This window comes from Durio zibethinus, chromosome 22, assembly GCF_047325235.1.
Source record: "Durio zibethinus cultivar Kanyao isolate XHJ-2024 chromosome 22, ASM4732523v1, whole genome shotgun sequence".
In the NCBI taxonomy this organism is placed as follows: Eukaryota; Viridiplantae; Streptophyta; class Magnoliopsida; order Malvales; family Malvaceae; genus Durio; species Durio zibethinus.
Genome location: NC_143183.1, coordinates 5,617,398 through 5,634,238, shown reverse-complemented (window position 1 = coordinate 5,634,238; position 16,841 = coordinate 5,617,398). Strand labels below are relative to the sequence as shown.

Genomic DNA, 16,841 nt, shown 5'->3' with positions numbered 1-16,841 from the left:
TTTTTGAACGTGATAATTAGTCCTCCCACATCATGAATAAGACTTGTGAAAAGTAGAGCTAGTACTTTTATAAGGAATAACAGCAACAATAGTATCAATAATATGAGTCTAACTCATACCTAATCGAGTTTCTTTAAGTATTAATTCCATAAGAGTATTATCCATAGTCGGTAAGAGATATCGATGTAAAAGTGAAGATTTAGTTTTCTCAAATTCATCCCGAAGCATCATTAGAAATTGAATAAGGCGAATTTGGTTTCGATAAGTAATAAAATTACCAACATCACTTTCATCTTTAAATTTTGGCTCTAAATTTTTAAGCATGTCCCATAAATGTTGCATTTTAGAATGAAAATCATCAATTAACTGACCTAGTTCTTAACGAAAACGAGATAAAGTGATCAAAATATGATATTAATGAGCAAATGTAGTAGAGTTATACCATGTGTTAAGAAAATTTTAAGCATCTTTAACAAGTTCAAATCGCTCAAAATATACATTGATTAAAAAAATAATGGTGTTAGTGAATCATGTTAGAATTTGATGATTCTTACTTTTTCATTCCTCTAGCCAATTTGTAAATTATCATCAAATTCTTCTTCTTTTCTTTCTGGTGCTTTGCGTTCTCTGATAACAACAAACTATAAGTTCTTCCCTTTAGATAACTACGCATAGTCGTAACCCACCTATTATAGTTATTTTCATCAAGGATAATTAAATTGGTTGTACATGTTCTCGTTGAATACTTGCCATTAAGCTCTTGAAAAAAAATGAAACAGAGATATGAGAAGTTATGAGCATTGATATAAAAGATGAATCTTGAAAATGAGAAGAGAAACAAAAAAAATAAAAGTTAGAAAATAGAATAAACCAAGGATGAGAACAAGTAAATGTTAGTTATTTTAAGGTGATTCACTTTTGGAATGAAAAATAAAATCACTATGTACTATAAAAAAAATGATGAAAACTTTATTATTATAACTAGTGTTTTCCAATAAGGCTTAAAGCTTATTTATATAGAGATAAATTATTACAAAATAGAAAATACAATAAATAAAAATAATAATTAAATCAATTCTTATAATCACCTAATCAATATTTAAATCAATATTTAATATTCTTTAAATTAATATCAAATCAATCTTGAATATTACTAAATATTATTAAAATAATATCATCAATTTAAAATATTACTAAAATATTATTAAAATATCATTAACATCATGTAATATGTAAGAATTATTGTAATAACTACTTAAAAAGGAAGGCTTCTTTTTTTTTTTTTGGGCAACGAGACTTTAATATTAAAAGTCAAATACAAAGAATAATTAATAATAAAAAAAATTATATTTTAACATACAAAGCAAAACAAATGGAAGCAGGAAAAAAAAAACAGAAATGAAACAAATAATAAACAACATAAAAGGAAAAAGGGAAAAAATATATAGAAATAGACCTTGAAACCAATTTTAATCCACCAATACATATTCATATTTATAACGGTGAGATAGGATGTTAAAATTAAGAATACTAATTTTAGATAAATAATAATAAAAAAGTAAATTGATTATAAATTGAATTCAAATTTATTTTTATAAGCAAGAAAATTTAATATTTAAAAGGAAACAAACATAAATAATTCAGCCAAATAAAATAAAGAAATTTTTTTTTTCGATGAAAATTTGACTAATGTTTCATGTAATTATTAAATAAACAACAATAAAACAAAACCACACACTCCGAAGTCCAAAGACCCTTGAAATTAAAACCTAAAACCCCGAAGGGAAAATAGCAAAACATCAAAAGATAGAAATGGGGAAGAAGAAAACCCAGCAACCATCAACCTCGACCGACGATCTTCTCAAAACTCTTGGAGACTTCACGAGCAAAGAAAACTGGGATAGCTTCTTTACCATCCGAGGCAGCGATGACTCGTTCGAGTGGTACGCTGAGTGGCCTCAGCTTCGTGACTCACTCCTCCCTCTTCTTCAACAACAACAACAACAGCCGTCACCCTCTTCTTCTTCTTTGCAAATATTGGTGCCTGGTTGCGGCAACTCCAGACTATCCGAACATTTATACGACGCCGGATTTGAAGATATAACCAATATTGATTTCTCGAAAGTTGTCATCTCCGACATGCTTCGACGTAATGTCAGGGACCGACCCAACATGCGTTGGCGGGTTATGGACATGACCCAAATGCAGGTTTCTTCTTATTTTCTCAACTTCTTTTTAATAATTTGTTTGGATTTCTTATTTGTTACTAATTTTGATGTCATAAAATTTTCCTTCTTTTTTTTTTTGCTACAAAAAATGCGAAGTAGCATTTCTTGGGTGAAATTTTAACTTCCCAAGGTGCCTTTGGCGCACTTGATGTTAGATAGAACGAACAAATTAAGAATGTATGTGCTATTTTAATCTTATGGTTTAATATTGTGCATTTTAGAATAGGGATGGGTAGAGATTATTTGAAAATTTATGGTTTTGCTTAATCGTTTCAAATGTGTATGGAATTTGGTTTTAGTCTTACATGATATCAGCTAGAAGACTGCTGTATTACTATTAATCGTAACTCCTGACCATCTCCTTAGTAATCCCAAGTTCGTATTAATAATTATTGTCTCTTGCAATGGGAAGTTTAATTAGTATTGACTAATGTCAACCTATCGGCCATAGTGTTAAGATAAACGGCTGTTTCATATTAGTAGTCTCTTTCTTGTCACTGTATTCTTATGGTCACTTTGTTTGATCTATCAATGCTAGCTAAATTGTATTTTGCTTATTATGCTTCTTGGTGAAGGAGGATTTTTTTTTTTTTAATTAATGTTCTGGTTCAAGGACTTTAAGGTCGGTCATTTTCTTTTCATTTACCTGATATCGCTATGTTTACCAGTTCACAGATGATGCATTCAATGTTGTTCTTGATAAAGGTGGATTGGATGCTCTGATGGAGCCAGAGCTTGGCCCTCAGCTGGGAAATCAATATATATCAGAGGTGTTGTGGAGTTTGATTCTGTTTATTTATTTATTAATTTATTATCTGTTCCATGTAGTTGGTAACATACTTCACTTGTTATAGAAGGTTCAAATTTTTTGTTGGATTCATAAAAGTTGCATTTATATCACCAGGTGAAAAGAGTTTTGAAATCCAAGGGTAAATTCATCTGTCTTACCTTGGCAGAATCTCATGTTCTAGGTACTTTTTACCTTAATGTGGAAAGAATTTGGTTCTACTTTCTATTGCTTTGGCTTATGTTAGTTTCCTTTTTAAAGATTTATTAATGAAGTCTGTCTGGTCGTTTATAGATGGGCATTGGATGGGAAACCATTCATTACTTGCTTAATTATTTTTCTTCATATTTTTATCCTACATTTTTTTTATCAATTACTGCCTCTGCTAAGATATATGTTGCTTTCTACCCATTTAGGTTTGCTTTTTCCTAAGTTCAGATTTGGTTGGAATGTGAGTCTTTATGCTATACCTCAGAAACCATCTAGTAAGCCTGACCTTCAAACGTTTATGGTGGTTGCTGAGAAAGAGAATTCCGATGAACTGCACCAGATCATGACATCTTTCAGTCATTCTTCCCTTGGTTGTAATCCACATCAGGTGCTTAGGATCTAGTTGTTATTATTGTTGTTGTTGTTAGTTTTTTTACTTTTTGTAACATAAATTGAGTAAAAGTGCACAAAGTAGTCAGTCATTTAAATGTAATAAGTATCCTAGTTCATGCAATGCTTTCTTGAATGTTTGAACCAAAATGAATATAGGCAAATGAATTTTCTTATTATAGTTTGTTATCAATATAATATCCATTATAAAATCCTGGAGCCTGAATCACTTTAAAGGTTTTGATTTAAACCTTGAATCTGTTTTTAGGCTTCTGGTCTTCACGAAGCCCTTGAAAGTGAGAATCGAATTCGTGGAGAATACTTGAGTGGATCTGATATACTATATTCTCTTGAAGATCTGCAACTAGGAGCTAAGGGGGATCTGACAAAACTTAGCCCTGGTCGCCGAGTTCAGCTTACTCTGGGCGAACAAGGGGTCTCTCGTTTTTGTTACAAAGCTGTATTGCTTGACGCTAAACAACAGTCCGGTGCATTCTCTTTTCACTATGGCGTCTTTATTGTTCCTAAGGTATGACTTTAAATAGCTTAGATACACTTTTTGAGGCAAAGTGCTTGGGATCAGATTAAAATGAAGTCTGCTTAGTTATAGCTCAGAAGTTACCTCTATTTTGATTTAATTGAAAAGAGTATTACATTATTTCTTAAAACTGGTTACATTCATTTATTTGTTCACTTCAAAGTTGTTGCTTCATTGGTTCTAAAAACATGTGTTAGGTGTGTCTTCAAGTTTATGAAAAAATCAGTGTCTTTAGAATACAAATGGACTATGGGCATAGAAACTGGTTGGTTAGTGTCCTCTATTCCTGTATTGGTCAGTAATTGGCCTAGGCTTTGACTAACTGGTATAATGCATATAAGTCCTCTAATACGCCTGATTATGCATTGGGCCTTAAGAGGCACAATAAAATTTGTGTGACAAGTGAAAACATTTTATGTTATTATTTGTTTCCAAAAAAATTGCTAATTTCCATCTTGAGTTTATAAATGCTTCCTAACTTGAGAAATCAGAATATATGCAACTTGGGGGTCTTTTAGAATCGATGACATTGTTTTTTAAATCAAATTACAATGACAAAATTGCATGTAACTCTTCTGGTGTCTCGATAGGTGAACAAGTTTCTTCTGAATTTGCTACAGTGGTGGTTTAGTTGCTACAGTTTTTTTTCTAACTCTTCCCAGATTTGTGATACAATCAACCCTTGGTGTGATGCTTAAGTTTCTTTCTCGATTGTGTGATGCGATCAAGGAACCGTAGGTGTGAAGCTTAGGCTATATTCTTCTTTCTGTTTCCCTATCTCTTTAACCAAATTTCCCTATTTTCCTTAAAATATTTTAGATTATTGTTATTGTAAAGCCAAGCCCCCTAAGCTGACCTGTGTCAACTTGCTTTGGCATGGAATCTTACACAGATTTCTCTGATGAATTCATCTTAACTGTATCCTTTCTGTCAAGTTTGAAAAGTAATGTTACTCAATTCATCACAGGCCATTGCCATGGCAAATGGAACTGCCTCAGAGACTGGCCTTTCTTCTTCTATATTTGCAAGGAAAATGAAAAAGATTGTAAAATTATTGATAATAAAGAGATTTTTCTTTTAAAATTTATTTATATCTTTTTGATCCAAGTAGCTAGGGTGGGTTTGTTATTAAGAGTTCTTCTTCTATTTCCCTTGCTACCTTGTTAGCTCCTTTTACTTTGTAGGAAACATTTATGGCAGAAAAAGCTAAAGGTGTTGAACATTTTTAAATTGCACTTAAGTTTCTTGGCATATGTTGTCCTACATTTATATTTTTGGCCAATTTGAGGCAAGTGATATCCTTCTGTTTGAAATAGTAACTTAATCTTAGATTTCAGACTCGGGCTCATGAATGGCTCTTCTCTTCAGAAGAAGGACAATGGCAGGTGGTTGAAAGCTCAAAGGCTGCTCGTCTAATAATGGTAGCTTTTTGTACTACAATTGAATTGATAATTCAAGGTCTGTTTTTGGGAAACTTATTGTCCAATTAAATCATCTAAGCATAATTTTGTATCATGAATGAAGGTTTTATTGGAGACCATCCACACTAATGCTGATATGGAAGATATTCAGGTATGCTACACAGATATAGCTTCTCTTGTCAACTTTCATCTGGTAACTACAGTTGTTTGATGATATTGCAATATCTTTTAGAAGGATTTGTCTCCTCTGGTGAAACCGTTGGCTCCTGCTGATAATGATAAGGGAGATCAAATTCCGTATGTTCATATTCACTTCTTTCATAAATTTTCCATTAGCTATTATCCATTCTTCATAATTTATGTTTTATTGTAAGGGATTCTAAATGTTGGATTAGTGGGTTACTTTGGAATGTGCCCTTCGTCATTATTTTTTGTAATTTACAGATCACCTGCAATGTGTGAAGGCAATGCTGCCTTTGTTTTGATACTTTTATGTTTTGCTTTGGTCCCTGACTTCTAGAACTAAAAGTGTTCATTACACTGCAAAAGAAGGGAACAGACTAATCCCTTAATCATTGGACTTCAGACATGGGGATCAAGGGCAAGACTACTGCTTTCTCGCTGCCACTTAAGAAAATTGGTGATTATATAAAGGCTCACAAAATTTTCTATTCTGGTGGACATTGTAACATTTACCAGTCTTAGGCAAAAACTTTCCCTTATTTTAAGGACTAAAACTTGAAGCAAACTATATAAGTAGTTAGTGCTCTATGAAGCATGAACTAAGTCAGTTTAATTTTGCCTAGTTCTTCTACCTCGTTGCATTTTTATTTTTTGCTGCTCTTTTTGTTTGCTATATAGCCAAACAATAATCTGTTCATTTTGTGATGGATTCTTGGTTGTTTTACCAAACCAGGTTTATGACAGCGAGTGATGGAATTAAGCAGCGAAACATTATTTACCAGGTTTATAGTTCTCTTACAGTGCTATTTTCTCTTACAATGTGTCTGTAACTTTTTGAGCACCATCTATGAGAGTTTTCATTCTTATCATGCTTTACTCATTGTTTATATAAAAAGGCAAATTTTTGGTGATTATCTAGATTCTAGAATGTGTCATCTAACAACATTACTGGACTAGATACATTGCATGATATTCCTTTCAGCATCTTTGGTATACTTATTGTTGGCATTTGTTATTATTTGAAGACAAAGTAGTATATGAATCAAATTTATTTGAAACTCTATATTTTAAGTATTGGGTTGTGTTCTTTACCAATGTTGTAGCTTCCACAGAAACTGTTCCCCTTACTTGACCACTTAAACGATTTGTAACTGAAAGAACATTTGGGATTTGCGGGCTTGATAGAACATAAATCAATCTAAAAAATTACAGGTGCCCACATTAGGCTGGTTTTATGTTCAAAAAGAATTTGCACAGGGATGTCAAAATCCATTCCTGGGCTTTATTGTCATAAATTTGCATCATAAATTTGTGGGCTTGATAGAACATAAATCAATCTCAAAAGTTACAGGTGCCTACATTGGGCTGGTTTTATGTTCAAAAAGAATTTGCACAGGGATGTCAAAATCCATTCCTGGGTTTTATTGTCATAAATATGCATCATATCTTGAAATTTAGTTGCCAATTGTTCTGAGTCTGTAGTGATTAATCATCTCCGTTGAGAAAATCATTTGTCATATGCTCACAAAATATTATTTCGAACCATCATTAGGCGGTTATCTTGTTTATAATTAAATTTGTAGGTCTTTTTCCTTGGCTGCTATGTCATTTGCTATGTTCTGTATAATATTTGTTATTTTTCAGAATGTGGCTGCTTGGTTTGTGCCTTCTCGTCAAGTGAATTGATTGCTTGTATTTTATACAGGGCTCATCTTCTTTGACTGGGCCTATTGTTATTGAAGATGTTGTTTATGAAAATGCTGATGGTGATGTCAATCGATCTTTGCCCTTCCGTCGCCTTATTTTCCGAAGAACTGAGAGCCTGGTACAATCTGAAGCTTTGCTAACTAGGGATGGATTGTTTGACAGAAGTGTCTATGAAACAGAGCTGAAGAAAGCCAGCTCATCTTCCAAAATCAAACGAAGTGGAAGACAAAGAAGAAATAATGGTAATGATTTTTCTTTCAAAATTTTGGTAGTTTTGGTTAACTCTTTTATAATGCTGGATGAGTTTGTTTGAATTGTAAGACCTATTTCATGTTTTGATGTGTGGAATTCCATGAAACTAATTCTTTAGATCATGTTGTCTTTTACTTTTTTAAGAGATTTGAAAAGGTGCTCTAGAATGTTAGGTGCAGGCAGGAACTGGAAACTTCTCTTTGGAAGACTGCATATTGAGGTTTCATGTAAAGTTTCTTTCTTTGGACCACAGACCACTATAGTTTGCTGACAGTGAAAAAACAAGTAGTGAATTCATGGTTATGTGCTAGAGTGACAAAATTGTTGATCCTCTACTAATTTACTGTTCAGTTGGTCACATCTAGCCCATGTTTTCTCATTCTTTGGTATTTTTTGGGTGATGCCTAAACTTTTTTTGACTTTTTTAGCAAGCTGGATGGATGTTTTTTGTGAGAAACAATCTACTAAGATAGCACTGCCCCGTCAGCGCTATATAATTCATTAGAATTTATTAGATATTTGATACTGAACTGGAAGACTATGGTCTTCCCGACACTTTTCTTGTGGCTTTATGCTCCTCTTTAGAATATTGATGTCTTAGACCTTTGGTGTTTAGCAGTGTTTTCTTTCTTTTGTTATTAGTGTGGAAAAACTAAGAGTATATTGAAAAACTTCTCTATTGAATTATAAAGCACCTTAAGTTTATATACAGCTAACTAGAGGATAAACTAGGAAACTAGATCTTCTTAAAGTTGATCCCTATAATTGAGGGATTCTCTATCCTAATTTTGTGTCCTTAATTCTAGGGATACAAATATATACAGATTACAACCAGCTGTAATTAAGTGTTTTACCACACTCCCCTTCAAGCTGGTGAATAGTTGTTTTCCATTCTCAGCTTGGAAATAATTTCTTGAAATGTTACATTGCTGAGACCTTTAGTCGACACATTTGCAAGTTGACCCTTGGTTGATACATCAACACACTGTGTAGTTTCTCCTTTATGAAGTGCCAGTCTACTTCAATGTGTCTTGTTCTATCATGTTGCACAGGATTGTGTGCAATGCTTATTGTAGACTTGGTTATCACAGTAGAGTCTCGTTGGTTCATCCCACTTGATTTTCAAGTCTTTTAGGATAATCTTTAACCATAGTAGTTCATAAATTCCTTGAGCCATTGCTTTAAACTCTGGTTTAGCACTTGATCTTGCCACCGCATTCTTTTTTTTTTTACTCCTCCAAGTCTCAAGATTACCACTTAGGAAAGTGCAATAGCCCGAGGTGGATCTTCTATCAATTACCGAACCTGCATAATAAGCATCTTTATACACCTTTAGTTCCAGCCCCTAATTTCTTTTAAACAAGATATCTCTCCCAGGATTGGCCTTCAAATAGTGTAGTTCACTGTAGATAGTGTGTTGGTGCACTTATTTAGGATTATGCATAAACTGACTTATCACTCTAACAACATATGCCACATCAGGTCTAGTTTGAGAGAGATAAATGAGTCTTCCAACTAATATCTAGTACATCTCTTTATCTACAGCAGCATCTTCGTTAGCTTCTCCAAGTTTATGATTACATGCAAGCTTCCTAGTTTCGTTAAAAGGATCCATCACATATTTCTATTGTGAGATGAAAATAACATGCTGTGAGTGAGCCACTTCATATCCTAGGAAGTACTTCAATCTCCCTAGCTCTTTTATCTCAAATTCTCTAGCCAAACATTGTTTTAGAGATTCTCTCTCGTTTTCATCATCTTCGGTTATAATTATATCATCAGCATGCACTAACAGAAGTGTGACTCTCTTTGAATCCGAGTGCTTGATAAACAGCGTGTAATCTCTTGACTCTGCTTAGATCTCATTGCTAGTATTACTTTGGCAAATCTCCTGAATCAGGACTTGGGAGATTGTTGTTGTATAAAGCCTTTTTCAGCTTGCATATATCTTTTGCTTCTAGATGACCTCCAAATCCCGGTGGAACCTCTATATATTTTTCTTCTTCCAAATCACTATGTAGAAAAGCATTTTTTACATCAAAATGTTGAAGCTGCCAATTGTAATTTGTGGCCAAGGATAACAAAATCCTAATTTTATTCATCTGGGCAATTGGGGCAAATATTTTCCTGATAATCCACTTCATAAGTTTTAGTGTAGATCTTAGTTGCCAACCTAGCCGTATACCTTTCAACAGTACGATCCGCCATGTATTTTATAGTAAAAACCAATTTACACCTAATTGGATATTTTCCTTTAGGCAACTCTACCAGTTCCCATGTCTTATTTTTCTCTAAGGCCTTCATTTTCATTTTCATGGCCTGCCTCCATTTCTTATTGGATAATGCCTCCGATAATGTAGTTGGAGTAGAAATAGTGTTTAGGCTCACAAGGAAATTTTTGTCGGATGGTGAGAATTTTTCAAATGACACCAAATTAGAGATTGAGTATAGTGAATGCTTAGTACATTCTCTAATTCCTTTTCTAATGGCCATAGGTAGATCAAGCTCATTTTGAGATTCATGCTCACTTTGAGAAATAGAGTTAGAGATTGTAATTACCTCATTTCCAGAGTTAGGATTAGGTTTTTGGACTTGAACTGGTTCAGGAGCTGGAATTATCCTTTTTGAGTACACCTGTAATTACTTTATAGAATCAAGAACAATATTATCCATAGTCATAGCTTCTGTGTTTGCTATGGGTTCAAACTCAGGTTCAGTGTTTGATTTGGACTCAGAAGAAATGGGTTTAGACTTAAAAGAATTAATGGGTGAAGATGTTGAGGAGGAGGACAAGTCAAGCAAAACGAAGTATTTATCCTTATCTTCCATAAATGAAGTCTCCCCATGAAGATAAGGTGAGTTAAAATTGATTTATTTTCAAAAATGACATCTGTAAACGCATAGAAATTTTCTGTGGGAGGACGATAGCACTTATACCTTTTTTGACTTGGTGAATACTACACAAAAACACACTTGACTGCTCTTGGATCCAACTTCCCCCTATTATGATTGTGAACATCAACAAATGATGTACAACCAAATATCCTAGCATATGCTATGACTGACTTGTTCCCTTTTTTGAGAGTTGCAGTCTTGATCTTCTGTTCATAGACTTCAGCAGCATCCCTAACTTTGGAGTAGGTTTGCCGAACTGACTCCCAAATGTCTTTGGTCATGGACTAAAACATGCAAGTGTCATTGGTGTCTGGTGTCATAGAATTCCATAGCTATGACAACCATGGAATCCTCTTCATCCCAACCCTCAAATTTTGAATCTCCTTTCCTAGGGCCAGTACCAGGAAGATGGTTCAATTATCCTTTCCCTTTTAGAAAGATTTGAACCAACTGAGACCACTTCAAGTAGTTCTTTCCATTCAATCTATGCACAGCTTGGATATTTTGTAGTTCTCCTGTAGTTTGACCAGTTGTCACTTCCTCAAATTGGGTAGTGGTGGCAGATTCTGCTATCTTCAACATGGTTATCTTTCTCAGGATTGAAACAAGTCTTGATAGTGGAGATTTAACCAGAAACGATTCTTGGCAATGAAGGCCGAACAAGGAAAAAATAAAACGACTATGAAAGACTTAACGGGATTTGGCTATGAAGGCCTAAAATAGAAATCAGCAATGAAGGCTGAAAAAAAAAAAAATCTTTCCAAGAAAAGCCTAAAGGTCTGATGCCATGTGGAAAAACTGAGAGTATTTTGACTAACTTATCTGTTGAATCATACAAGTATCTTAGGTTTATATACAACCAACTAGAGGATATACTAGAAACTAAATCTCACTAAAGGCGATCCCACAATTGAGGGATTGTCTATCCTAATTTTCTATCCTTAATTCTAGGGATTCAAATACTTAATTCTAGGAATACAAATATATACAGATTACAACCAGCTGTGATTGAGTGTTTTCCTACATTAGTTTTATATGATTTTTGTACTTTTAGGTCCTTGAGCAACATGTCTTCAAAATATTGAAATTACCTTCCGTTTGAGATTCTTCCTATTACTTTTTTAATTGTTAAATTACTGTACTCCTTCCAAAAAGGCTTCTTTTAAACTGCATGTTTGTCATTCTGATAATAATTTTCTTAACATATAGAGTCAAGCAGCAAGATGAAGGTGTATCATGGTTATTTGGCTAGTTCTTATCATACAGCGATCATTTCTGGCTTTTCACTGATTTCATCCTATTTGGAAAGTGTGGCATCAGCTGGGAATAGAGTAAGGCTTACACTCTTTTCTTAGTGGAATATTTGATAGATTTTTGCATGGATGAAGTTTAGACATCCGTATCGCATGGTTTTCTTGTCTTCATTTGATATAGAAAATTCATGGTTGCTTGATTAAAGTATATTTTGGTGGTTGTTTGATTTGCATAGATGAATAAATGAACATTCTTTCTGAACTGTGGGTCATACTGCTGCGTGTCAGACATAGACCTACTTTAGCCAACTTTCAGATTTGAAGGTCTAATCATTGCTGCAAAATGTTTTAGCCTCAATAGTCAAAGGCCATGTGATTGAACTTTTCTCTGAAAACATTGATGCTCTTTTTTGTGATGTGCTGCTCATGTTAAAAATCATCTTTCTCAGGTTAAAGCAGTTGTGATAGGTCTTGGTGCAGGTTTACTTCCTATGTTTCTTCATGGATGTATGCAATTTATGCAAATTGAGGTAAATTTTATGTTACACCCTCAAAGATCTGCCAAGCTGTCTTTCAAAATAATTGTTTTTTTTTTTTTAAATTTAATGATTTTTCTCATTGTTTTTAAAGTTGATTTCACTTGATGGAATTTGTGCAATGAAATTTTTATCCACAGGCAGTGGAGCTAGATCCTACCATGCTTAACCTTGCAAGAGACTACTTTGGTTTTACTGAAGGTAAATATTTGAAGGTAACTAACTGTACCTCAGTGCATCTTTATTTCCTTTTTCATTATAGATTTTTTTTAAGAGATTAATCCTTTCCTGAAAAACTAGCGTTTTCACCGTCAATGTCTTGTTTCCAATAATTAACAACATTTTTTTTGTTTTCATCTTCAATCAATACAACTCACACATGGGGAACTAGCCTTTAAGCAGATGATGCATTAAAGATGCTATGCATAACATTTTAACCTTCATAACTGTTTATTGTCAATTAGGCTAAACCCTCCAGCTATTGTGATCAAAATTGGGCTGGATTGTTTGGTCTAATTGGAAAATCTGTGAGGCCTTGAATATCTTCAAGTTCTTGCCTGAAAGTTTTTTGCAAACCTTCTTAAACCCTCTTGGAATCGATGGATTAACTGAAGCTTGGTGAACTGCTTTAAGTTGAGAAAATTGGCTAGTTTTTGCTAGTTTTCCGAGGAAGAGTAAAGTAACTCCAAATATTGCTGATGGATGGACTTCACCTAGTGACCTCAATATTTGATGAGGGCACATTGTAGCCCACTGGATGTTTTGAATGTTCCTGCAGTCCTTTTTCTGTGTGTATACGTGTTCTTTAATTTATTAGAGGTATGCATATGGTCTTTTGGTATACAATGATTGTTCTATATTTTTTAGATATAAAATAATATGTTTAATATGAAATTACATTACAACCAATTCGATCATATAATACATTACTTTGTCTAAATGTAATTGTCAAATTAGATATATGATTGACAATATATTTAGGGTAAATCAACCCGGTTGTATGCTCCAAGTATTTTTTTGCTACCTTCTTACTCAACTAAGGCTTCTCATTATTGTTTTGTAATATAATATTCAAATTACATATTTATATAATTTTGTTTTTATTACATATTTATATTCAATTTTGTTTTTATTCAACCGTTTCAAGATATCAAGGCTGTATTCGCTCAATAATCTTTTTAATGGCTTAGGTATAATAATAAAAGTTGGAGAAGATAGAATGAATAAAATAAAAAAATAGTTTTTGTTTAAACCTTTTCTGGAATTCATATGTAAAGAACTTTAAGATGGCAGATGTAACATTCTTTTTCTTTTATAGAGCTTTAAAAACATGGCTTTCCAATGATTTTCAGGTACATGTCGCTGATGGCATCCAGTTTGTTCGGGACTACAGAAACTTATCTGCAGCTGGGGATATGCCTCCTCACGAAAGCAAGGATGCTTCGAGCAATGAAATGCTCCTATCTTCCAATGGAAGTTGCAATTCTTCAGATGCAGAAAGCAGAAGAAAAACCACTGTTGACATAGTTATTGTTGATGTGGACTCTCCAGACTCGAGGTGAATGGAACTACCAACTGTTGCAACAATTGTCATTGAAAAGCTGAAAGGCTTTAATATTTTTTAATCATCTCTATTATATTATCTTTATAGCTCTGGAATGACCTGTCCTGCTGCTGATTTTGTGGAAGAGTCTTTTCTTCGAAATGTAAAAGATACCCTTTCTGAGCAAGGTCTCTTTGTTATTAATTTGGTCTCAAGGTCTCCTGCCATCAAGGACGTGGTTGTTTCAAGGATGAAAGAGGTAAGAATAAAGAACTTCATAATTAGTGTCATTAATCAAAGTTTATTGCCTGTTTAATAGTTTTATTCTCTCTCTCAATCTATTTTATCTCTATATATATCTAATACAAAATATATTCTAAAGGCCTCTTTAAAATGCTATCACCGGCTAAGATGTTTGTTGAGTTTGTTGCTTGAAGGTTTGCCCCAACCAAAAGATTCCTAACATGCTATGTAAATGTGGATACAACAATATCTTGCTTGCTTTTTTACATACTCTGCATTGTAGGACACTTTATTAATTGCATTATATGTAATAATTAATATAGTTTGAAAAAAATGCTTCAAGAATGTCAATTAGTTGAATCAATTATATTAACAAGAATGTGTGTGCATCTGCATATATCAATATATTCCTTGTGCTTCTTGCTCTTATCGAACATTGAATTCCAAAAAGAACTTTTATCTGATGAGATTCAATCTGACCAATTTTATCTGATGTATTATCATCTTAACTTTTTCACCAACTTCTCTTAATTCAAAGTTTTCAGTCACTATAAAAACTGTCATTCATCTAGTGTAATACTGTTTTTGAAACGGTTCTAAGGTAGGAATGTTTGCTATATCCTATCAACAATTTTTTGCATTTTTCCATGTTTATTAAATCTATATAGCTCCTACCACATAAATCTGATTGGCAGTTTGTGATGTTATGCTCACCTTTCAGGTCTTTAGCCACTTATTTTGCCTTCAACTTGAGGGAGAGGTCAACCTAGTACTTTTCGGTCTTTGTTCGGATTCTTACATCGAGGAGGATTGCATACCTGAAGCCACTCTTAGACTTGAGAAATTGCTCAAGTCCAAACATCCCGAGATAAGCCAGAGCATCACCGATGCAGCAAAGAAACTCAGATGTTTAAAGTGAGGGCAGTTTGATAACAATTTTCCTCTCAAGTGACTTGAGCAGGATTCGGCAGATTTGGAGTATTTGACATTGAAAGTAGGGGATTGAAGATTGCACTGCATGAAGAGAAACGTCGAGGTATTTTCCATTGGACGGTATGTATTCTGCATCTCCAGTTAGGTTGTTCAACTTCTGACTGTTTTCATCTATAAGGTGTAATAGTATTAACCTGTAAATCATACCATTGTGAGTATGAGTTTTGCCAGACTTAGCATCTGATCAACCTTAATTGATTCACTGAGACCAGTGCCCTGTTCTGTTTATGGAAATGTTTTGCTCTTCCTTTTACTCCTTGAATAAGTGCTAGCATTGTTTGAAAGTCCCCCTAGAACCAGCCAGTTCCTACGGGGCTGTGCTAAAACCCATGAAGGGGGTCAAGACTCAACATGAAACAAACCCTGTAGTTCAGCTAATAATAATCCGAATGGATAATTGGATAAAGGCCAAATTTGCCACTGTACTATAGGTGATAAAAGTACAGTGATAAAAGTACACTGACAAAACATAGTCAAAATAGTAGTGGAAAACAAGAATTTACATAACAAAATAGAAGGAAAAAAAAGAAAATGTCTAATAACCAGCATGCTGCAAATTTTACTCAAGTGAGTTCATATTCCAATTTAAAAAATTGAACTGTATGTAAGCATGAGCGCCCTTTTTCTGCCTTACTACAGTCAATGTTCAATAAGCCCGTAGAATATATATATATAGACACACACACACACAAGTTCTCTGCTACAACAGTAAAAATCATTAATCACACAACCTATTGCAAGAAAGGACTATTCGGAGGCTGAGCGCTCTAAAACTCAATCTTCAATAGAGTGTTTTATTTCTTGGCACGCCGCTGCAGGGGGGAGGGATGGAGACTTTCTTCCCTTTTGATGATTCTTATATGAACTTAGAACTGAAAAAAAAAAAAAATATATATATATATATGTATACATATAAATATTCTTGTTCTATATTTTTTTGTTAGTTTGGTTTTTGAAGAAATAAAATTATCTGTTTGGTACTAAATCTTTTATTCTGTCTTCACTTTGGCACTTTGGACTAACATCATTTACTTCCTAATGTGGCATGAACATTCAATAATATGTTGATATGAGTTCAAAAGTCCAATTAATGCCACAAAATCAATTGTTATGTTAGCATTAAATGAATTTTTTTAAAAAATTTTAAAACATCTAAAATATTTTTAAAATTAAAAAAATTTAAAAATATAAAATATGTTTTTAGAAATTATAAAAATTAAAAATTTATCAAAACTAAAAAAAATTCAAAATTTTAAAAATCTTAAGAAAAATTTCAAAAAATTCTTAAAATTAAAACAAATTAATAAAAATAAATATTTCTTAAAATTAAAAAAAGGATTAAAAAAACCTTTAAAATTTTGAAAATAAAAAATCGAATTTTTTAAAAACATTTGCAAATTAAAAAAGTCTAAATTTTTTTCATTTGAAAAATTATAAAAAAAATTTCTCTAAAATTTTTTAAAATTTAAATATTACAAAAAATATAAAAAAATTTATAAAATTTAGTAAAAATAAAAAATAAAATAATTAAAATTTTAATAAAAAATTCCAAAAAATCTAAAAAATTTTCATAAAATATATAAAAAAATTAAAATAGTAAGATTAAAAAATAAAAAATTTTCATAATTAAAAAAGTTTTACAATTTTAAAAAACATTTAGAT

At 32.8% G+C, this 16,841-nt stretch overlaps 1 protein-coding gene across 1 annotated transcript; it reads left to right on the top strand.

The window, feature by feature from the left end:
* Positions 1-1,734: 1,734 nt before the first annotated feature.
* Positions 1,735-15,432, top strand: LOC111307847 (S-adenosyl-L-methionine-dependent methyltransferases superfamily protein). Its single transcript, XM_022906136.2, has 16 exons — positions 1,735-2,208; positions 2,897-2,998; positions 3,133-3,199; positions 3,432-3,613; positions 3,884-4,144; positions 5,491-5,574; positions 5,678-5,725; positions 5,807-5,871; positions 6,491-6,539; positions 7,463-7,706; positions 11,821-11,942; positions 12,314-12,394; positions 12,541-12,615; positions 13,753-13,958; positions 14,052-14,202; positions 14,908-15,432. Exons 1-16 carry the CDS (start codon positions 1,813-1,815, stop codon positions 15,103-15,105), a joined length of 2,331 nt encoding a protein of 776 aa, XP_022761871.2. The 5' UTR covers positions 1,735-1,812; the 3' UTR covers positions 15,106-15,432.
* Positions 15,433-16,841: the final 1,409 nt, after the last annotated feature.